This window comes from Poeciliopsis prolifica, unplaced genomic scaffold (genome assembly GCF_027474105.1).
Source record: "Poeciliopsis prolifica strain line A6 unplaced genomic scaffold, Auburn_PproV2 SCAFFOLD007, whole genome shotgun sequence".
Classification (NCBI taxonomy): domain Eukaryota; kingdom Metazoa; phylum Chordata; class Actinopteri; order Cyprinodontiformes; family Poeciliidae; genus Poeciliopsis; species Poeciliopsis prolifica.
In genome coordinates, this window is record NW_026562382.1 from 10,259,271 (window position 1) to 10,283,328 (window position 24,058).

The window sequence follows — 24,058 nt, forward strand, 5'->3', positions numbered from 1 at the left end:
CTGGGGCAGGGAACGGGAAATCAGAAATGAAAGAACGTCACACGAGAATTCTCCGGAACAACTGCCAGTTGTATTCCTTTGAGTTTGTTTCGTGCCCGGCGCGACCAGGAGCACCGAGCCGCTGCTGCCAGGCGTCACACCGAGCTCTGAATGTTGGTATGTAAAGTTTCTAACAACTTCCCAGCCTGTGACTTTCTCCCCTTTGCCCCCCTTTGAGTGGGAAAAGAAGGCAAATTCACTGGCTGGAAGAGTTTCTGCTGCCATGTGGAGACGGACAAGTTGTAGTAACATCCATTTCCAGTAGATCAGGGCGTAAAGGAGTTGGAACTGCTGCGTAATATATACTATTTGCAAATCAGTGCTTACAACATAGCCTTTGTATGTTGTAAGCAGTAGTTGTGCATTTTTCCATACACAGTAAAGTCTGCATGTGGTTTTTGACCTGGGGCCCTTCAGCAAATTTTTCAGCTATTGAATTAATATTATAGACCTTTTGCTACAACACCACCTTAGTCTGAGTTACAAGTCGATGAATAAGTATTTTCAGTAAAGGGTTTTTTCAGAGGGTTTTCAGTAAAAACAAAACAAACAAACAGAGAAATTGTGCATTATTTATTCAAATATATTCATCATTACAGTAAACATTAACTGATTTTCATCACAGACACAGCCAGCAGATATGATTAAATTGGTTTTAAATTTGAACATGCATTGAGAAATGAGATGATGACCAGACTCAGACAATTTTAGGTCTGGTGGGCCCTAATTGGTCATCGGTTGTCCACATGCAGATTAGTGAACATGCCATACATGAGCACCAACATATGTCTTCACACCACTCTTCAGTGGGGAAGGTGTTGCTGTAAAAAGTAACAGTTTATGTAAATGGCATGTATGTTAATGACAAATGTCGTCTAAAGGCATGTCACATATCAGATAAGTCCAATTTACAAAAAATATTAATACATCTATACAGAAAATGTATTTATAGTTAGAATTACATTTTATCTGGTTTGAACTTATGTTATACAGTGCACTAAAAATCACTTTATAATTCAGTTGGTCATAAATTACTGTCAGAGGATGTGCAAAAACTCTTAAGAACCTAGAAAGGAAAGGTATTTCAATTTCATGGATGTCCTCTGTTTGTTCAGGATGACAGTCGCACATCTGCAGATGAATCTGAACACATTACAGTGAAAGTTGCTTTATTTTTTCCTAGCGAATCAGACCCATATCAGAAAATTAAAGCTTTTTTCTCAAATATTGAGCTGGCACCACTGTTTTAAAATGAGCATTGAATATCTTCTGATGTGGCTCTCGTTATGTTTTCATAATGAAAAACAGTTTTGATGAGCAAGGATTATTAACGTAGGATTTGACAGTATTTGTTGACTGTCAGCTGTGCAGAATTGGAGCTGTTTTAAAAAAATTGTTTTTGAATTTTCTTTGTTGAAATCTTTGCATTTTCAGTTCAGCCAGAAAGTAGAAAAACATATTTAGCTGTTAATTATTGTTTAGCAGAAATCAAACATAAACATTTGTAACCGCTGCATTTAATCTATTAACATAACTTTTAAGCAATTGATTTAATTTGATGACAAGTAATGTGTTTGTTGGTACTTTTAAACCCAATATACAGATAAATTTGAATCAAGCTCATAAATAGGCTTATTTTTAATAAAAAATTTCAGTATAATTTATTTGTAACTGTATTTCTGTTGATAAGTCAAGCATATCTTAGTGCCTCTTTTGTCCCAGAGGCTCTAAGCAGCAGCTTAGTTTGCTTATGCCTCAGGCTGGTTCTGGATTTGCTATTTGGCCATCAGATGTGATTGCACATTGAAGCAGTGTTTGCTGTCAGGTGAGAAACCTGCAGCAATGACTGGAGGAGTGCCACCATATCCCAGTAACCCAGGCTTCTTGAGTGGTCGGACAATACTGAAGGTTGGGGAACTGGGCTACTGAGAAAATTGCTTTGAAGCTAAGTATAGCATTAATACAAGTAAATCAGCAGAAAGCGGCGACTCCCCTCTGTGACAATGGAGACATTTCCCACTGTGATGGATAGTAATCCCAATGAAGACCAAGGTAACAGCCTTTTAAGAGCTGTAATTGCTCCACCGTAAATGGGCAAGCCCAGGAACAATAACAGAGCTCCAATTTCCTGTAATGATGGAATTATTATTATTTTTTTGTACAAGATGCTTTTATGCTGTTGCAGACAAACAAGGGAGGTGAAAATCAATCTGTGGATTCTGCTGTGGCGGCTCCCAACATGGGTTTACAAATCATGTTTGGCCTCTACATGAGCAGAGCTGTCTCATTCTTCGCTTGGAAAGATAAAGAGAATATGAGGACCCCTCCCTGCTTTTGCATTGGTTTATAATCACAATCCCTGCTTGAGCCAAACTGCATCGTCTGCAGCATCCTTATACAAGCAGACAAGTAGCCTTTCATTTTAGCTGAGTTTGATCAAAATTGATGCATCTTGTTTATGTCACGTAGCTGTAGGTTGGACTCAACTCGTGAAGCTGAGTCTGAGCCGAGCGTCATTATGAGATGTCGTCTCCCAGAGCGTCCTTCGTGCACATCCAGTTCGATGACATCCTCTTCTACGAGAACTGCGGCGGCGGCAGCTTCGGGAGCGTGTACCGGGCCAGGTGGATCTCCCAGGACAAAGAGGTAGCAGTGAAAAAACTGCTAAAGATTGAGAATGAGGTAGGAGACATAATTGCCCGGGGGTCCCCTTTTATATACTTTTTAATTGTCAGTGTGGTAATCATTTTAATTACTACCCCATTTAGCTGGATGTGGCGACTTCTTTACCCATCACTCATGGTCATTATGCTCGCCCACTCTGAGATATGTGCTGCAAGAAGAAACATTTATTGCCAAAGGAAAGAAAGTGTTTGGCCCAATTACTGCAGAGACTGCTCCTGAAATCTCTTTGAAAGCACAGACTAGTTCTCTTAAGGACAAAAAAAGATTTATCTTTGAAATCTGTTCAGGGGAAATTGTTTTACAGGGGTTGGCCTTTGAGTGTTTGAATATTGCCCATTGTTTCTTTTATAAAATTGTAAGAGATCACAGATATCCATTCAACTTCACTCAGCTGCTAAAGAGATGATTGTTCAGTGAAAATGATAATGTAATCCTTTCACATTGAACCAATTGTTCCCTTAATTATAGACTGTGATAACAATTAAATGAACTCATTCTGTCAGGTTTCTGTTCATTCAAAAAACCACCAGACGTAAGCTTTTCTGGGCAAAAATTAGACATTGATAGTTCTTTTATATATGCTACACTTTTAATCAATTGAGGATGAAATATACATTCGCAGGCAATTAAAAGTTATTTTAAATTTTTTTTTTTAACTAAAAGATTTAGCCCACAACATTACAAACATTACTCATCGAATTATCCTACAATATTTTGGATTTTAGCGCCTATGCCGACAAATATTTAATGTTTTAAAAGATTTTGAGCAATGTATGACATTACAATGTGATTGGATGATTTACTCATCAAAAACACAATTGGAGTGTCGATTAGATTTTGTCATGCATGTTTGATAAATCAATTCAATTCATCCACTCAGGGTGCCTGAATGCTTCCTGTCACAAAGCCCCTCCTCCTTAAAGCTGCAGCCTCCAGCCAAACTCCACTTTGTGATCTTTCTGTCAATCTCTGCCAACATTTCACACTTTTAAATACATTTTATTGCAAAATATTTCTGCAAATAGTGCTGCAGGCAAAATCTAAACAATCCACGTGTTTGATTCTTAAAGGTAGCTGATTTTATCAGACCAAGTCAAAAGCTATTTAACCTACTTTCATCTTTAAAGTTAGTTTTTATCTCCTCGTCTTCTTCCTCAGGCAGAAATCCTCAGTGTCCTCAGCCACCGGAACATCATCCAGTTTTATGGTGCAATTGTTGAGGCTCCCAACTATGGAATCGTCACTGGTAAGTTTAAACATCAATCCTCCTCCAACCGAAAAATCAAACACTACAAAGTTACAAAATTACATAAATAAAGAGCTGAGCCTTGGATACATTTCTATAAAAGCAAAAATAAACAACAACAACAAAAAAACATAAATCATGTTTAGTGCAAATGGTCATACAACCTTTCTGTGTGCCTGTCAGTATTTTTTACCCCCTTTGGTTCAGGGCGAATAATGTAAAGGGCAAAAAGTAAAGTTGATGTTTAAACCACAAAGTACTGGGTAAAATCATTCTTAAAGTAGGAAATATGTTCAAAGATTTATTGAATCATGCAATCATACATAAAATGAGAAATTCAAAGGCAGCAACAATAGTTTGCATGATTGTGCCAAAGTTGAAAGTTTGTATTGACTTTGAAACATTCTTTATATTTCTTTAAACATTTTTGTAAAATACTTAATAAGAATGTCTTAGGATGTTTGTTTTCTTCACGGATTGGTCAGCCTTGAAAAGCTTTGCACCATCTGCATTCAACTTACTGGAAGACAAAGGTGGCTAAACAGTCCACACAACTTCCTTTACTTCACCACAGTTCAAAACACCCTTTCTGTGGTTTTAGACGATGCTTCAGCTGTTGCTCCTGTTGCACTGTCATCGACTACATAGAGGTGATTACTGCAGGCCTGTTGTGCTTCAGTAATGGGTTCAGAAGCATGCTTGATCTCAGTTAGCTTCGTTTTTATTAACAGCAGGTTGAGCTAAAAGTTACTGACCTGAATGCTTGTCATTGGTCTTTTATTTCTGTGCAATCTGATAAGGCTCCTCTGCAGCTCTGGTGAAGTGTTACTGAAAGAAAATCCAGTCAGACGATGAAGGCGAAACCACAATAAGAGGCTTCTATCAGGAAATAACAATAACAAAAACCAGAACGTAAAAGAATCAGGCCAAGAAAAAAAAGTCCTATATTTAGAATCAAAGAATGAAGGTAAAAACCCAGTGAACGGAAGCACAGTGGGTGTACTAAGAGTTAAAAATATACACAACTCTTCTTCTCCTTTAACCTTTTATCATTAGAATTGATATATTTTAATGAGTTATTTATTTGTAATTTTACTGAAACATCAGTTGACTTGCTGGTGATCTGTTGCGTCTAATGTAGATTATGTGGTTTGATCCTGAGGGATCTTTTGGGGTTGGGAAACGATGTGTCCTTATGCCTCAGCAGCAGATGTGAGCGTGTGCAGGCATGTACTTTTATTTTCTGATAGGTTCAGACAGCACTCAGTGTCCATATAAGATGTGAAAATGAGCTATTAAGAAAAGGTTTCTGTCTGAACCTGGTTGCTCATCGTATAATGAAAATAACTTAAAACAAACAGTTTGTGTTCGGTGACTCAGTGCGCAAAAATCTGTGAAGTTTAGAAAGCATTGCATTCTTGGTAGCAGAGCCCACTCCCACATTTTTAAAGTTCTGTCCATATTTGAACAAAGATCGGCCTTTGTTGAGGAAATATGCTGCGAATGAAAACTGTAAGAGTCGCACCCACATCCTGACCAAGGCCTTTCACCTCCTTTCATCAAGACTTTGAGTTTACACCAATAAATTATGTGGCAGTGTAACCATAAAATTATTGTTATCATAATTAAAAATTGAAATTCAGCCATTATACTAAACTTGATACTTTTAAATTGTTTATTTCTGGCCATTTTGATTATAATAGCTTATGATAAAAGGAATAAAAGATTTTGATCAGAAGAAAAAGCCACAAAATGTCATTGCTAACCAAGGTGCTAATTTCAAGGATGTAAATGGAAAGTTGAGTGGGAGAAGAAAGTGCAGTAGAAAAATATATCCATGCAACAGAGGTTAAAAGCAAAGACCACTTGAGAGATTATAAATGATTTCAAAATAGTTTCTGTGTATGATGAGACATTTATGTTGAACAATTCAAGGGATAAAAAACTAATTTGCTAATAAGAAAATTCTTAAATCAATCACATTTTTAGCTCCTGTCAGTTCTTCCTTTTTGCGTTGAAGAATTGATATGAATTAACTTTATGACAACATTCTAATCTGGGATTTTATGAAGCAACTAAGACCAAGTTTAATATTTTCACAACTTTTTCCACATAGAATGCAATAGTCATTCTGTAAAATTATAGTAAAAAATTAACAAATTTGTTAGACAAAAACATTTTTTAAAACTTGTTGCAAATGTCTTCAAATCTTGTATATCCTAAAAGTACCACTAAGGTTTATTTCAAACCTTTTGTCCTGTTGGGTCCTGCATTTAATAAAAGCTACAGTTTTTGCAGAGAGGCTCCAAAAGATCCAAACCATCTCACTGTACTATGATATCAATCAGAAGAAGGGAGAGAAACATGGTACAATAAAGACTGTCATTGGTAATTTGAGAAAATATGACATTACAAAACTTGTACCGCTCTCTAGAATGACTAAAAAGTCATTTAAACTTCAATCCTTCTCCAACAGAAAAATGGTGTGCACCATTACAAAGGAATATTATTGCAAGACAGAATCATTTTACTCCAAATAAAACATCTCTATACAACTCTCCCAGAATCTTGTGAAAGAATTTCATGGTCTGATGAAGTTTTGTCTCTGGACTCTGATGGTACATCTAAAAGAAACAACATTGCATATGATCCGTTGAGCACTGGACCTAAAGTGAAATAGAGTAGTGGCAGCATTGTGCTGTGAGGTTGCTTTTTCAGATGATTTAAAATCAATTGCCTGATAAAAAACAAGACTGAAAACAGATTTTTTAAATATATTACAGTAAGTCCAGGTAAACACCCTGCTCAACAAATAGGTTTTCAGCTTTGAAATGGTCTAGTCAAAGACCAGAATTAAATCTCATGAGAAAGAGTGGGAGGTTTAGTGATCCTAAATGAAGCTTCTGTATGATGCTGATCGACTCCATCAAAAGACAGAATACTGAAATAAAACCCAAAGGAGCTAAAAATCTGATTAATTTAAGAATTTTCTTATTAGCAAATTAGTTTTTTACCCCTTGAATTGTTCAACATAAATGTCTCATTATACACAGAAACTATTTTGAAGTAATTTATAATTGTGTAATTTTTTACATCACAAAATGCTTGCTTTTTAACAGGGCTGTGCATGTGAAGTTTTGCAAATAGATGAGTGAATCTAAGCGGCATGGAATAAAAAATGAAACTGAAAGCAAAATATCCTACATTTATTTCACAAAACTGCCATAAAAAATGACAAGAATAAATCTTTCCATTGCAGCAAAATGTGCAGGTAATCTTTGGATATATTTTAGAGTTTTAAATTAAAATTATGATTCACCTAATTTAACGACGGCTTTCCAGTAAAAGTGAGACATGTTTGTCCTCAAATAAGGTTGTCTTTTTTCTTGGAACAGCAGCAGAAGAAAAAACTTTTATGATTCTCAGAAGAGCTGTATCACAGTTTAACATGGATGGTCCTGCAGGACTTCTTACAGACTTTTATTTTTATTTTTTTTACAAAATACCGCATTGGTGAGCTTTTCCGGTTACAGTGGAGGAAAATGCTCGGGAGTTAGAGAAAGTCCTGAGCTCTCCTTTAGCGGCGAGGCAAGCTGTATGAGTTTATGACGGCAGAATCTAATTAGCACAATCAACAGAAAAAAAAGCTTTACTTGTTTGCTCTGCCAGGTCCTCATTCATTGGCGTTGTTGGAAATTGTCCCTGAATGTTGACACAACCAGTTTCCTCTTTCTATGAAGTCTCTCAGGGACTTGCAGGAGTTTATCCATATCTGCTGTCACTTAGCAGCAATATAAACTTGATGAGTTTCGCTGAGTTGTTGTTAGAGGGTAAAGGTGCCTGCTTGACTAAATGTAAGTTAGCTTAGCCTTTTCATCTCTCTGAGCTCAAAAGTATGCTTTACAACCGACCTGTCATTTTTATCTGTACCATGTGGACAAGCTTGTTCAGGTGCAAAGTGCAGAAGGCTTAACCAAAATAAGGAAGTAATTTTGTAAGAAACAAGTATTTACATCTATAGACATACTCCTTCTTCTAGAAGTAGAAAGAAGCCTCATGAAGTCAGGCGCTGTAATAATGAGTCTTTTTTTGTGTGTTTTATGATTGTTAATTAGGCTCCTGTCTTGGTGCCTGTACATGTTTACAGTACCGCGTTAGGATATCGTTGGTTATTATGCACAAACAGAGCCTTCCTGCTGTTCTAGCTGCTGCTTGTTTATCTTTATTGAAGCACCTAAATAGCCCCCGTCTACAAATGAAACGATCCCTGCTCTACATATCTTTGATATACAGAAGCTTCATCAAAGCCTTTCTTCCAGCGTCTTGGGCTTTTTCTTTTTTTTTTTTCTGAAAAGCAGATTTTGCAGAGCACAGTGTGATTGTCAAGTTTTATATCCTGCTAATGGCTCATTAGAAGTATGCAAGTGAAACCTTTGAAAACAGGCCAGAGAGGTTATTCCTTTGTGTGGTGGGATAGTGTGATAGTGACAAATACCTCCCGAAGAGACAAAGGACAACAGGAATTTCAATGATTGAGCTTGACACTGCAGTCAACTGGCACTCGTGTGGGGTCAGTTTTTAAACAATTCACAGAAAACTTGAGTTCTTGGTGTTTTCCTCTATCAAAGACACATTTTCCTAATGTTTCCTCAGAGTATGCAAGCGGTGGCTCCCTCTATGATTACCTGTCAAGTGATGAGAGCGAGGAGATGGAAATGGGGCAGATCATGAGCTGGGCTGCAGAGATTGCTAAAGGTAAAGAACAAGAAGGAGATATTCTTTCTCTCAACACACTGAAGAACAGAAGAATTATCTGGAAGTGACAAGACAGCAAGTTCAGTGCCTTTAAAAGTATTTGTTCTCCTTGACTTCGTCAACATTTCATCACATTACAATGACACATATTATTTGACAGTTTAACATTTTTTTTAACAAATAAAACGTTTGGTGTGCAGATCAGTGAGGGATAAAGTTGTGGAGATGTTGAAAGCAGGGCAAAGTTATGATGCCATATTGCTCTGCTTAGATGAAACCAAGCGTTCTGCCTTCTAATGAACTAATACTGTACATCACCCTGGTCACACCACATAGTGGTGACTGCATCATGTGGGGTTTTTTTCTGCACAGTCAGGAAACCTGGTCACAGTTGATTGAAAGACAGTTGGAACTAAATATAGAAACATTATGGAATAAAACCAGTGAGAAACTGCAAAACGACTTGAGAGTGATTTATCTCTTTTTATATAAAGATATTGCAAATTGTTGTAGAAATTTGTGTGGATTTAAATCAAGTTAAAACATGACAGGATTTAAAAAGCAGCTGATACCAAAAAACTGTGAATTGACCCTTACATCACACTACCAAATCAGACGCCAACTTCTGCCTTTTGCTATTTTATCATTTCTGGGATGAACAGACCAACTGTTATTTATTATTATTATCCAACTATTTATTGTCACATCTGACTGTCAAGTGTGCATTTTCACAGTAAATGTGTTGCACTCAATTGTCCAGGATGTTTTAAAAACTGTTCAGATATCTGAATCTGGACACGTATTTAGTTTTGAAATGGATTAGAAACCGTCTTACTGGGTAATTATGTATTGTGCTGATAGATGAAATATAACAAATAAATTAGAAACCAGTCAGACTTCACTGGTTTGTTTCAAATGGCGTCTCTTGGTCTGTTATTAGTAATGCGACCTGAAGCACATGACTCATCCAAGTCCACCCACATCGTTTAAATAACAGAATAACCCACTAAAATCCACACACACTCATAAAAAACCATAAATTATTCTGTTTATTTCAGTCTAAGATAAGTAATACATATAAATCTTATCAAGTGACAAAACATGACTTTTATGATTTTATGAATGAAGAAGAAGTGTAACTGATTCTTTAAATTCATCCTAAAGTGAATCAGATATGGCGTTAGATTTGTTGCTACTGGCTTTGGTTGTTAACAGAGTTGTTAAGTTTTATGACTTTAGTTTTATCACTAAACAAGTCACAGCATTCACAGAAAAACCTGCTGAATTCTAGAAAGCATTTTGACTTTAAACATTTTCACTTGTGGGCTTTTCACGGCTCCTGCCGGTAACTGCAGCTTGTGTTTAGGGAAGCAATTCATGCAAAGCGAGTTTCTGCTGATCTCTCACTCCTCTCCTCTCTTTTAGGAATGCATTATTTACATTCAGAGGCCCCGATTAAGGTGATCCACAGAGACCTGAAATCCAGGAATGGTAACAGATTTCATATCTACACATGAACTAAATTGCTCCAACATTTACATCTCTTATGTTTTAGAGACAATTTTTATGTTTGCTTTTTTCAGTTGTTTTGGGCGCCGACAAAGTTCTCAAGGTAAGTTGTTACATGTCTCTTTTTGTTTTAATAATAATAATAATAATCATAATACAAACATTAAAATATGGTATTTTGCTAAATTTGAGTTATATTTTGTCCAAGTTTTAGAGCAGGAAAATACAAGTATTTGTATTTATCTGCAGCTTGAACACAAGAGGGCAGTGACTAACTTTACATTTATAACTAGTCACTGGAAGTGCAGCCTATGCAACTTAGTGGGCAGATTGGATCACATTTAATTACATAAAACAAAAATTACTACTCTCATTTCAGTTCAGGGTTTTTCAGATTCAGTTTGACTTTTCTATGATTAACTGGAGGAATCAAGATTATGGTTCGCTGATGAGTGTCTGAGGCATATGCTCTTTATCTACTGTTGTTCACATTTGCTTTAATAATTCAAGATTGTTCCTATTTATTTTATTTTTTATTGTGACCTAAATTGTGTGAAAAAAAATAAGGTTCATGACATGTTAAATATGACTAAGCAGGCCTAATTATTTTGTTTTGTCAACTCAGATATGTGATTTTGGGGCATCTAAGTTCTTATCCCACACAACGCACATGTCCTTAGTGGGAACGTTTCCCTGGATGGCTCCGGAGGTTATCCAGAGCCTCCCTGTGTCAGAGACATGCGACACCTTCTCATATGGCGTGGTGAGTTTAATAAAACATACTGATGTACAGTTCAAAATATGCATATTTGTTTATACCACTGTCTTTAAGATGAAGATTAACGCCTGATGATCTTGCACAGATCTTGCACACAAGATTTTTTTTAATCTTGTACACAAGATACAAAATCCTGGCTTTCTGTTAAACCTTGAAATAATCATGTTCTCACGTCAGAAAACTACTGATGCTGTGTCCCTAATATCAACAATAGTAACACCTAACTAATAAAAACCTGCAAATTTGTGTTTTTTTTTTTTGTTTTGTTTCTTGAAAGGGTTATTTTAAAAGTGAAAAGTGAAAGAAATAAACATTGTAGTTATAATGTTAAAATATGTCTGCCATGTTCACTAAAAGTGGCGATAAATGTTATACCAAAGCATTCATGTGGATTTCTGAACATCTTTGCCTCATCACTAATCAATCAAGTTTATTTGTTGCGCATTTCAGCAACAAGAAAGTTCAAAGTGCTTTACATATTAAAAAAACACAAACACTCAAAGTCATAGAACAGTCATCAATTGACAAAACCAGGGAAAATTACTGGTCGAGTGCCATCATTATATATCAAAATATTTGTACTGTTTCAAAAGCAACTCTTAAATGTCTAGACTTGAAGCCTTTTTGCAGTTTTCTGCTTGGTTCTGGTTCTGGGGATGCAGATCCAATGAACAAATCTCACTCGTTTTCCTTCACAGTTTGGTCAAATTTGACATCATTCCTAAATTAAAGTTTTAAATTCAGAAATTATCAGAGTTCCTGACAGTATTTGTAGTTTTCTTCCTTTTGATTGATTTATTTGTCCTACAAATAAGCCGATACAATTAAGTGGCAATCTGATGCAAAGTGAAAGGTCATGAGTGATTGATGAGAACTGTGAAGATAAAAGCCTGAGCTGAAGAATCTGGTCTCTACTTTGTTTCTAAAGTGAAGACTTGAGTGACAGGCCTTTTCTTCCAGCAAAGAGGAATCAAACTTGTGGAAAATTTTAATACGGTAAATACATTTGCACAAAAATGCACTTTAGTCTCTCTCTTGGCTGCTAGGCACTTTTCATACATTTTTTTTTCTTCGTGGGTGGTCAGAAGCAAGAGTTGTGACCTTTGTAGAAGAACAACTTCTTAGAAATTTGGTGTGTTGGAAGTAGACATAAAATTAGTCTTTTCTCCGTTACACTTTTAAACTTTCTATCAGATAACATGAAACTTTCTGCAGGACAGGAAAAGAAATTTAATTCAGACTATGTAATGAGCCACTCTTAATTTGTACAGTAAGTGCAAATTAGATTCAGTATTCTGAAGAAAGATCCCTTCAGCGAGTAGATTACATTTTCAAACAATTCCCTTCACTCATAGTCAAATATGGTACAAGTGCCATAAAAAAGTAATTGCCTCTTTCCAGATTTACTTCTGGTTTTTGCTATTTTCCCACGCTTGAGATGATGCTTTAGATAATCAATTAAATGTAATTATCAAACATGGATAATATGAGTAAGTACAAAATAGATTTTTAAAATGATTATTTTATTTATTAAGGAAGAAAAATGATCCAAACCAACCTGATCCTATGTGGTAAAAAGAAATCACCCTAAACATAGCAGCTATTACTGCCAACTCTTGGTCAAATCTGCTGTAAAATTCCTTTTAATGACAATGTTTTAATAACATTTTAAGGTCAAAGTGATACTATCTTTAAATAATTAAAACTACCTAGCGTCATAAATAACCTAACAACCATTAATTTAGAAATAAACAGGCATGTGATATAATCTTGTTATCATCAGAAAAGGTAAATATAATGTTTTATTGCCTCAGGAATCAGGCTAATATTACTGCTGTTCAAATGCTTCTGTACTGACGTGAGTGAGGCAACAAAAGAAATTTCAGGATTGTCTTTTTAATCTGCAGAAGACAAAAAATAAGTTCAAAAAAATTATAGCCAAATTATATGCTTTAAACTTCTTCATCTTAAGGACTTTAATTGGCTTCAGTACCATCAGGACTAGCGCCCCCTAGGTGCTACTCCTAGCACCTAGGGGGCTCCTCTTCTCCTCGCTCCTCTTCTCCCTGTTCACAGTAGACTTCACATCAGCAGACTTGAAATGTCTGCTGACGTTTCAAGTCAATAGCAGTTGCTGCTATTGCCACTGGGCTGATCTGGGACAGTAATTAGTCTGCATACAGACATAATGTGTACTGGCTGGTACACTGGTGTGGTCAGAACCACCCAGAACTTAACCTGCTCTAGAACAACAAGCAATTAGGTGTCCAGAGGGGATCACCAGGCTTAAACCTCCCTGAATCCAGGACTTGTACATGTTTAGGGTCAGGAAAAGGACATGACATCTCGCCAGATGGACAAAAACTATTTAAACCTTTACCTTTAGAAATCCTGAGTGGAACACAATGCACTGTTAGCATAAATACATTTATTTGCATGTATTGATGTAATGATTGTACATGTGTGTGCATTATTACTTTCTTTCCTGACTCTTTTCCCTAACTTTCGTTGGCAGGTGCTTTGGGAAATGCTAACACGTGAAATACCATTTAAAGGCCTTGAAGGCCTGCAAGTAGCCTGGCTGGTGGTGGAGAAAAATGAGGTATTTTATGATGTGCTTTTTATACAGATATACATTTCATACCCTGTGAGCTTTAGGTTCTTTATTTGTTTTTTAAATTTTTTAAAATTATGAATTAATGCAGAAACGTTTACTGTAAAAGTGTTAATTTTGTTCTTTGTACTATCTATATAATGATAGTTATACTGGTAGTACAACAGTTTATTTTCCAATACTTATCAGTCAATGCCAAGCCACTCTTGGTGGAGACAGTGTGATGGACTAGGGTCGCAACTACTTTACTGGATAACCAGCCTTGTTATTGTTAGACGCAATCTCACTTTACAGATACCAAGGTGAGATTAAGTTAAAGTAATAGACACTGAGTAAAGTTACTCTGTCCTGTGGATATTTCAGAGGCTAACCATCCCAAGCTGCTGTCCGGAAAGCTTTGCAAAGCTCATGAGGAAGTGCTGGATTGCAGAGCCAAAAGTGAGTCACATTTTCAGTCAGATTTAAACACATGCAAAATGGGTGTTTTCCTGAGAGTCATAATAAATATATGTACATTTATATGTTCATGCAGGAAAGGCCGATGTTCAAGCAGATTCTTAGCACACTGGAGTCTATGGCTAAAGACAGCCAACTTCCTGAACAGTGCAACTCTTTCCTTCACAACAAGGCTGAATGGAGGTAATGTGATCAGCTCTTCTGCACAGCCTGTAAATGCATTTATGATGCTTTTCTCTTGCCAGTATACTGCCTCAGCCTAAGATAATGTGCAACTGTTTGCTAAGAATGATGTGGAAATGTAGCTGATGGGGGCCGCCAGGCATAAAAAAGAGCTTGAGATTGTGCATATAGATCCTTAATAATTACACTGATAGCTACATAAAGACATGAAAACCCCCAAAGAATGATCCATCTGGATATACTTCCTCTCTTTACCCATAAGACCCTAAAAATAATCACCATCTTTTTCAAGTAGAAGTGTTTAATTGGCCTGTATGAGCAGCTGGATGTTTGGTGATGTTCAGCACAGCCTGAGTCTCAGCTGTCACTTTATTCTCTGTCTGCCTCTCTGCGGGCCTCGTCTGTTTGCTGAGGAGTTTTTGCGTTTTTCATCTGAGAAGTTGTGCTGGTTGCACCGTGTCCAGGCAGCCATCTGCAGGTGGAAGGAGTTTCAGAATTGGAAGGCAGAAAGCGAGAATGTGTTGCACAGAAAGTTTGCTGGATGATGGCATAAAGGAAGAGACTTGTGCCTGATGAGAACAGGAGGGAGCTCCAGCAAAGATGATGAAGAGGTTCTGTGTTGGCTGGACTGAACAGAGTTACTGCTTTTATGTCATTTTTCTAATGACTTTGTATTTAAGAATACAGCATAATCATGCTTATCTTGCTTTCATTCATTGCACTTTAAATGAACATTACTTAGCTGAATAAAGTATGTATATATAGAAATACGCATCAACATTTTGAAAATGATTCTGATCTCTTTCTTTAAGTTTAAACTTTTTGATTGGGACTTATCCAAATTTTATTTCTTTCTTTTTATTATTTTTTCCAACCTTCTAGGAATTAGTGTCCTTATGTATGTTCCTGGTAGGAGCAGGGGTGACAACATAAACAGTTTGTGGAGATTTATTGTAAGAACAGGCTTTTGGTGATATTTTAAAACAGATTGAAAATTATCACGGCGTTAATGTTTTGAACATTCTGCATTTCTGCGCTGTTTAAATTCCTTGGTGCTGATTGGATGGACCTCAGATAACAGAGATGAGGAGATATTAGCTTCTGCGGTAAAGCCAACATGGTTTGCACTGTGTGCATGAATCCATATTTTGGTGTTTGAACTATAAAATAGACAGTTCTAAGCGTTTTTAGAAAAGGCCCCAAGTATTTAGCCATTCATAGCCAATTATGTTCCCTGAGCCCCGTACCAGGAATTTCAATTTTCCATCTCTATGTACGTTTAATTTCTCTAAAGTTCATTTTTGATTTTCATTGAAGTGTGCAGCTTTTAGAGCAGCTAAGCCTTAAATGATTAACTATGAGCTTAAGGATATCCTATAGAGCTACAGAAAACACAAAACCAAATACAATTTTTGATAAACTTGTGAATTATTTTTACTTGTATCATATTAAATTTATTTATCTTTTATTTGTTAAGCCATTTAGCTACTACCTTTTAAGTAAATTCAAATGAAGAATCATTTACTTGTCATTGTTTCAACACATTTTCCCTTTTTTAAACACACATCATTGTAAAGTCAACCAAAAACATTCTTTGATAAACATCCAGGAAGCTTTAAATAGTATTTATCCACACAACTTTAAAAGATTAAAAAAGGTTCATCACTTCGGGAGGTGTAACATGATTTAACACACAGGCTTATTTTGAGTGGGAAGTTTCAGAGCTGAGGAACTGAAAGAACAGGAAAGGCAAGGTTTGCCCTTCCTGCCTGGAGAACATTTGTTTATCATTGCCATGTGAGAAGCTTGTGCAGCTCCACCTGCTGGACAGAATAAAGTTATCCAACGTGAGTAGAGCATAATGCACCGAATTTTTCCCAGGATTAATGGGTTTCCAGCAGAGCTTTGCTCTGGTTTAATTCATGATTCGTTCTGGGATAGCTCAACACATCAGTTGAGTTCCCTGTTTGACAGGTGTGTTATCAGTGTCTTTCTCCCAACATCGACAAGACTCATCTGCAATTCTAGTAGAAATATGTCCTGAACCCCATCAACAAAAATGTATTACTAAGCAAATAAAGAGGTAGTTTTATTCAAAGATGGCAATTGTGAAGCTGTTGCTCAACATTCACAACAAAACAAAATAAAGATCCAGGTTTTATCTCCACAATGCACTTGGATCGGAAGTGCAATAACATCCTAAAAACAAAAGAGAGATTACGTTTAGAAAAGACACAAATAATATAAAAATGCAACCCTTTCGAAAGCTTAAATTGGTTTATTCTCTTCAGTGGTAATTGGAACATTAAATTATCAATTTTTTTAATTTTTTTAAATATTTTGATGCCATGGTAGCATCCCCAATTGTATATAGAAACCCAGAAAATGTAATGTGTGACATAGAGAGTAGACATTTTAGGATCTTTTTGTTTGTTTGTCTATTTTAACGCCGTGCAATAATTCAAGAAAATTCAACTGAAGGGCCTTAATTAAACCTCCTATGTTAGCTCTGCTGCTCACTGGTGAATTTACCTTCATTGTTTACTTTTTAGTGTCCTTTCTTTGTTTCTCACCTCCTTGTTTCTGTCCTTTCTTTATTCCTAGTCTCCTCCATTCTTGCCTATGTGTTCTTTGTTCCTCCCTTTCTGTTATTTATCGTCTCCTTGTTCTTTCCATCGCTGTCGATCCTTCTGCCCTTCCTTGCTCCCTTCCTTCTTCCCAGTTTCTTGTTTTTGCAGATTAAAAATGTTTGCTGCAAAAATTCTGGAAGATGATTTGCATGTTAAAGTGTGCAGATATATTAGTCTGCTTATAGGAAATATCTTGATGAGCCCAACCTCTAAAAGCTGATGTTTGTTGTGCTGAAGGTGCGAGATTGAAGCCACTCTTGAGCAGCTGAAGAAGTTGGAGAGGGACCTCAGCACCAAGGAGCAGGAGCTGAAGGAGCGGGAGCGCCGTCTGAAGATGTGGGAGCGCAAACTCATTGAACAGTCCAACACTCCAGTGAGTCTCTTGTCATCCGGTGTTCCCTTTGACCTGCCTTCAAGCTTTTTAGGGTCTAGGGAAGAAGGGGCTGAATACAAAAGCCATGCATTCCAATTTCTACGTGAATGCTTTTACAATGCCTCATGAATAATTTATTATTTTGATTTAGATATATTATGAGCCACACTGCAAGAAACAAGTAACGATGATCAGATGTGTCTAAAACCCTCCACCTGTGGACATTATGAATGTCTTGTCCTGGGGGCCTTGTGTTCAGGATGTATAGTGCCATGCTGTGCAGAAACAGCCATGAAGCCTGCTGCTTAGAGAAGTCCAGGCTTTTATGATGAAGTGACATTTTGCTGACATTAAGATTGGCCAATTTGTTCGGGATGTGGTGGAGTGCAGTTGTTGAGACGCACTTTTTCACTTGGGTAAGAAAAGTACTCGCTGTTTCTTTTTTTTCAACTGACTGAACTCGGCTCAAAATAGAGGAAAGGGGGGTTTATTGGTTGATTATTGTATTTATTTTATTATTTTAGAGAAATTTTACATTCAAAATAGTGTGAAATAATTTTCAATCGATTAATTCCGTAAATAAGAAAATATAATCTAGCATAAATCCTGTATACTTGAATATTAGCAGCAAGTTTAGAATTGTTTAGTATTGGTATAACGAATCACATGAACATAGTTCTCCTGGTAAAATAAATGGTAAAATTACAAAAAAAAATCACCATTTTCCATTTTGACATTTCTTAAATTATAGACACACCTGATGTTTATGATGTTTACACACAATCCTTTGCTATAATCTTTTGATCTGTGTTTCTCCGCAGTTGCTGCCTACCCTTGACATATACACATGGACAGAGGAGCATGTGGTCAGTGTCACTGTTTTTTCCAACTATAGTATCATTTAACAGCTAAAACTAATGCCGTTCCTGTTTTACCTTTACAGTATTTCTGGATGATGCACTTATTTGGTGCAGGTTTGTTCCTTTCTTGTACCTTATTAATGTCACAGACTTATTAATGTTTCAGACTCTCAGCTCTTAATTTATTGTTTGTTTGTGTCAGGAGATGGAACATGTGACATGCAGCTTTACGCCAACCTATTCAAGGAAAACCACATCACAGGGAAGAGGTTGCTGCTGCTCACAGAGAGCGACATGAAGGACATGGGAGTCAAGTCCAAAGGTCACGTCATGCACCTTAAGGCAAGGCGCTCATTACGACGTGATAACCTATAAAGCATAGATTCAAAGCCTACTTCTTTTGGTCTTTACTGTAAAGTGAAAAAGATTGTCCTCCTAACAGGCAGAGATTGAAAAGTTAACTAATGATTACCTCGGGTTTCTCCACTTCCCACCACTGCTGAAGGTATGGAGTTTCTTCTTTTTCATTGAGAAGTGTTGTTTGCTTTCAAAATCTTCTGGTTTTTGTTTTTATTTAACTTGACTATACCAATTTTAGCCAGTTGCATTTTCAGATGATCTGTTAGAACTGACTGCAAAAGTTAAGTTGTTATTTGGCAAATGCCCATCGAACCTCAAGAGCAACAATGAGGAAGAATTAAGCAAATATTAACTAAATTTGCTAGTACTTTCATGTATTATGAAATTGAGTTGTATCCAGTTATTCATCTTTAGCAATTTCAAATAATTTATTTGAAAGAAATTCAAATAAATTATTTGAATTTCTTTCTTAGACAGGAACCCAGTTCCTCCATTATTATTATTATTATTATTATTATTATTATTATTATTATCATCATCATAATAATAATAATAATGGTTAGGCCAGCTAGCATTACGAAAACAGCCATAATGTAGAGGCTTACATTAAAACATTTCCAAAAAGCTGCCAACATTTCCAAATCCAGGGTGTTACATGACAGACTGAAGCTGAAAATTTGTTGTCTTCTGTTTAAACAGATCAGTGTCTGAAATAGTTAGCTTTGAGTCATTTTTTTCTCCTAACACCTTCCAAAATGAATACTTATTTTACATTGAACAGATAGAGCTTTGTTGTTATTTATGACTTACTGGTTATGCTGAATTAATGTTTTTGAGATTCTGACTGGCCAGTCACCAGTTGAGTTTTTTTTTTTTTGGAACATCTATATTTTCTGCTCATATTTGGGTTTATGTTTTTTTTTTTTCCCTGTAAGGATGAGCTGGAAAAGGAGGTGGAACAGAGTAAAACCGTCAATCTGGAGCTGGTGTTTGGGTACCACTGGAAAGCAGGAACTGGAAAATCTGTAAGTTTGCACAGAGACACATTGACTTCAACATGTTCTGCAGCTGTGAGCGTCTGATGCGGCTCCTTATTGGCTCTGTGAAACCAACAATTAATGAATACCACACAGAGCTGCTGAGTTGACTTTGAACATTTGGGCAATAATAATGGATACTTTCCTCGGCCCGCTTGCTGCTGGAGCTGTTTGTTCTGAAGATGCATGACGGCGGTCTGTTAAACTGGCCATTGAGGGCATCACTAGACATGTATTAAACCAGACAAATAAACATTTCACTCTCAGCCTTGTACCACATCCACCTCGACTCGCTCACAGCCCCTTTGTTGGGGTGTGAAACTGTGGAGAAAGGGGCCGCTCTTCACTTGCTGTTTGAATTTAATCAAAAATAGCCCATTTAGCCAGAAGTCATTTTCCTTTAAAAGGCAAACGTTATTTAATCTTTCAGCTGTTCATTGTCCCATCATAAATAGTCCTCTTTCAGTGTGTTCGGCGGGGCTGAAACGAGCCTGCTAATTGCCTCCCATTTCTTCTGACATGTGGTGGTTTAGTGGGTAGAAAACACAGCAGGGAGAAGGAAACAGGAGGCTGAGAAAATGAGAGCTAATTATTTTCCCCTGCCTGGTGTCAGGTTCCGTGTCAGCCTTGTTTTTACAAACTGGAAGGTTTTTTTGCACTAAATAAAACAAACCCGCGCTGCATTTTTTTTTCCCTTTGCCCCTCTTTGCTGGCGATGTCATGGAAGCAGCTGCACTTCTCAAAGACAAAATGAGAGCCTGCGATTGTGCGGCCACCATCTGACAGCCACTGAGGGTCCCCTACTAATGAGGATATCACCGTGCAGCCAAGTGAAAGGTGCTGAATTATGTATGAGTTGTCATTAGACGCACTTGGGTCCTAGGCATCATTACCAGACATTGTTTCTGCTGGAGTGATTAGACTAGCGCGGACCTGGGAAGCCCCCGGTGCGACCGTCCAGGGCCGACGCCGGGGCCAACACGGGGGCCACTGGTGTGTCTCTGAGCCAGAGGCTTGCCGAAGCTCGCGCTTTGAGGCGCTTCCAGCCCCTAGGGACGATGAAGGAGAGGTCGAAGGCTCCTCAGACGAGTGTGTTAGCGCCACTCTTCTGATGTCTCTCTCTGTGATCTCGACACAATGAAATGGCCCGAGCTGTGAACCCAGCACGGTTAAGCGGTGACCTGTGGCTCCGCGGCCACCTCTTTAGGATAGGAGGATTCATTACTGCAGTGTCAGCACTCTGCATGCAGAAAGAGACTGCACTGATTTGTGCCAAGGAGTATGATGTATGCAGGCTGCAGCAGTTCATGGGAAACAAACAAACAAAAAAACTCCTCGCTTTAAGAAATCAACCGGTGCTCGACAATTATTTGCAGTGTTATTCTTAATTTGAATTTATTTAATAATTTGTAATCATAATTTAGGGAAAGACTGAAACCTTCGCTAAAACCTTTTCACCAAATTGCATTTTTATAGCTCTCTTCTTTTTGTGAGTTTAAAAGTTTGCTGTGTCTCACCATGTATATGAGGCTTCATGAGCCATAAACTGCCGCTACAGTTAACTACCTGTAGGTTGTGCTGTTGATTTATGTTCAAGAAGAAGTAATTTCTTCCCCAACATAATGGTGTAATTAGAAACTTTGTCAAGCGTGTGAAGCAGAGGTACATTATCCCGCCATTACCTCTTTTCTTTCCAGGACTGCAAATGGAAAATGTACATGGAGCTTGATGGAGATGAGGTTGCCGTAACCTACATCAAAGATGTCATCTTTAATGCCAACAGACCGGGAGTGGAAGTTCTACGGATGACGAAGGTGTTGGCAGAAAAATCATTTGTTTTTTTTTCTTTCTTCCTTGTTTTTAGAATTGCTAAATGATGTCAGTCAGGTTTCTCAGTCTTCTAGGTCACAGTGATCCTCTGGGTTTACACAAAAGGGAGCTGGGCTCATAACTCTGAAATTACTTTTGCATGAGTTGATAAATGTCTTTATAGAAAACAGGGTTTTACATGTAATGGGAAAAGTCAGATTTGTTCCACACATTCGCTGTGTCGCACATGGCTCGTGGCAAACTCCTAATTGGACTTCTTTTGACTTTGACAACTTACAGTACACCGACCTGAACGGAAGATCTCTGATGCTACTCCAGAGTTACCATAGATTTCGCTTCTTTAATTAATTCTCTTTTTGCCAGGCTTATTAGATTAGGTGGACAGACATTTCTTGGTAGTTTGCCGTACAGTCATTCTGTTTTCATTTACATATGGTGGATTAAACAGTTCTCCATAAAATGCTGAAGCTTGGGATATTGTTTTATGATGTAATCCTGCTTTAAACCCCTTCACAAGACTGAAATTCCTCAATTTAAGAAAAACATGTCAACAGGCAGGAAGACTTTTGCAAAGCATTGTAAATCAACCTGCACGATGAATGTATTGTCTCTGCAACTATCAAATGTTTAACTTTTTTATGTTATTCTTGCAGCCACCATTCCTGATGGATAAGTGGATTGTTGGACTGGAGCAGAACCAGAAAATAGACTACACAGTCAATTATGAGGCGAGTCACTCCAGCGCAGCAAATGTATAAACCTAGAATCCCGTGTGATGGTTAAAATCTTTATCGAAATATTTATTTTTATTGTGTTCTTTTCACTTGACACATTAGGATGATGTCAAGTCACCAAAGTCAACCAGACACAGCTGCATGTTGGTGTGGACCCACAGCGGTGGGCAAGATGAGATAAAAAACGTGGAGCTGATCATTGAAACGACTCCAGTTACGGCAGACCCCAGAGATAGAACAAACTGTAGTAAGTTGCTTCTCTTAAAAGACATCTTTAAAGAAATACTCTTGTTTTAAGTAATCAATATATTCAAAGAGCTTTGCATATTATTCATTTAAGATTTTGATCCTGCATGGATGAGCCACGTGCGGCACAAACACATGATAACGCAGAAGTCAAACCACAAGACGACTCGTCTGAACAGCTCTGAGGCCCAAACTCTTCCTCAGTTCCTCTCTGCACATGAAAGCCAAGCGTTTTCCTACGCCGCTGCCTTGCGCCGCTCTCCAAACCACCTGCGCTCCTCTCCCTGGAGTGATTCTCGCTGCTCATCGCCGACCGGTAGCCTTTCGGCCAAACTGTCACCGCTAAGCCTGGGATCTAAGGGCAGCAGTCCGTCCAGCACTACATCAGAAAGCACGTTGGAGCGTGAGCGCCCGCGCAGCGCCGGAGGGATGTACGACCAACGGAGGAACAGCTACTTTGGCAAGGCATTGCCAGTGGGAGGCGGGCAGGGTAGGGGGCATTGGTGGACAAACAACAGAGGAAGCAACAAGGGCGGAAAAGGCTCACGGCAGCCGGGGAGGGCACGATCAAACAATTACAGCGTCACACCTCAGAACCGCCCTCCGCTGATACCGGGTATATGGTCTGTGACAGGAAACCCCAGTGAGGAAAAAGAGGGGGGCAAAGCCGGTGACGGGGGGTGGATCAAAGTAGAGCGACACAAAAAGCCACCCCGTCAGGACAATAAACCAGCCAGAGGTCGAGGGAGGAGAGAAAGCAGGGGAGGACATGGTGCTGGAGGAAGATCATAATGCGGCCCAACTACTTCTATCAGAACATGAATTACATGAAGCGCATGCTGGAAGAGAACCATACTGTGGTGTGAGATGCAGCCATCAAGCTTCAACTACTTTTACATGTCCTTTCTTGGGATAAAATGAATGAGTCCATATGCTCAGAATGTATTTATTGCACAAAGCAGATCATTTAGTCTTTAATTCATTTGATTTTACGGTCTGGTTGTATCCATTAATAGACTAGTTTAAAATGGTTATTTATAATTACTGTTTTATGCAAATTGCAGCTCAATGCCAAAATAAAATACAATGAAGTTTTGGAGGTTTGTCTGTGAACTGTTGCTGCTTTTTTACAGCATTTTCTGTCCAGTTCCAGCGCTGAACATATGTATTCATATGTAGCTACGAACAGCGACTGCCTTAAGAGTAAAAGAAGTAAATAAGTGAAGCACAAAAATAGAAGTTGTCTGGCCTATCCATCCAGTTAAAACAATCTGCAATTTGTTTCTTTAGAAACATGCAAAAATTCAGCAAACGTAACCCGGGACCTGAGAGACACTTCATCGTTTACCTGATTAACTTGTAACGAATACCAAGTTTTTATTTGATTGGACATTGAAGATAAAGCAGTTTATTTCAAATGTGTGAGCTTTTATTATTTTAGAACCGATCTTTCTCTTAAAACTGATGAACAAACACAAGCCACTGGGTTATTTTGCTAACCCAGCCCTGCATTTTTTTTAAAGAACAGGGTTGAGTTTGGTGTTTGAACCGGTACTGAGTTAGCTTTTTAACTTCAAAAATAGATAATAGTGACAAATGTCTAACACCGGCCTCCAGAAAGTGTCTTAAAAACACAATCCATAATCCCAATTACTTAATAGCTAATATTTCACTTAAAATGAATAATCTATCCATTGTCCATGCCTGTTTAATCCTTCCATGC

The 24,058-nt window shown here is 37.7% G+C and overlaps 1 protein-coding gene and 1 long non-coding RNA gene across 7 annotated transcripts; one reads left to right on the forward strand and one right to left on the reverse strand.

The window, feature by feature from the left end:
* map3k20a (mitogen-activated protein kinase kinase kinase 20a) lies at positions 1–23,432 on the forward strand. 3 transcript variants are annotated; one of them, XM_055032255.1, is made up of 20 exons: positions 1–156; positions 2,509–2,721; positions 3,883–3,970; positions 8,624–8,725; positions 10,151–10,216; positions 10,309–10,337; positions 10,860–10,997; positions 13,528–13,614; positions 13,990–14,064; positions 14,159–14,265; positions 17,133–17,268; positions 18,090–18,134; positions 18,212–18,242; positions 18,331–18,470; positions 18,571–18,633; positions 19,424–19,513; positions 21,223–21,339; positions 22,009–22,083; positions 22,192–22,336; positions 22,430–23,432. In XM_055032255.1, exons 2-20 carry the CDS (start codon positions 2,563–2,565, stop codon positions 23,125–23,127), a joined length of 2,391 nt encoding a protein of 796 aa, XP_054888230.1. In that variant the 5' UTR covers positions 1–156; positions 2,509–2,562; the 3' UTR covers positions 23,128–23,432. The 3 variants fall into 3 exon arrangements, with proteins under 3 accessions (XP_054888230.1, XP_054888231.1, XP_054888232.1); XM_055032256.1 differs by having other exon boundaries at positions 18,334–18,470; XM_055032257.1 differs by lacking the exon at positions 1–156 and having other exon boundaries at positions 2,659–2,721; positions 3,887–3,970.
* On the reverse strand, positions 14,472–18,658 carry LOC129361424 (uncharacterized). 4 transcript variants are annotated; one of them, XR_008606144.1, is made up of 4 exons: positions 18,601–18,658; positions 17,103–17,223; positions 16,839–17,028; positions 14,472–14,737 (listed from the first exon to the last, which is right to left on the reverse strand). It is a non-coding gene; the product is annotated as an uncharacterized LOC129361424 (long non-coding RNA). The 4 variants fall into 4 exon arrangements; XR_008606145.1 differs by having other exon boundaries at positions 17,103–17,338; positions 18,601–18,641; XR_008606147.1 differs by having other exon boundaries at positions 17,103–17,323; positions 18,601–18,638.
* Positions 23,433–24,058: the final 626 nt, after the last annotated feature.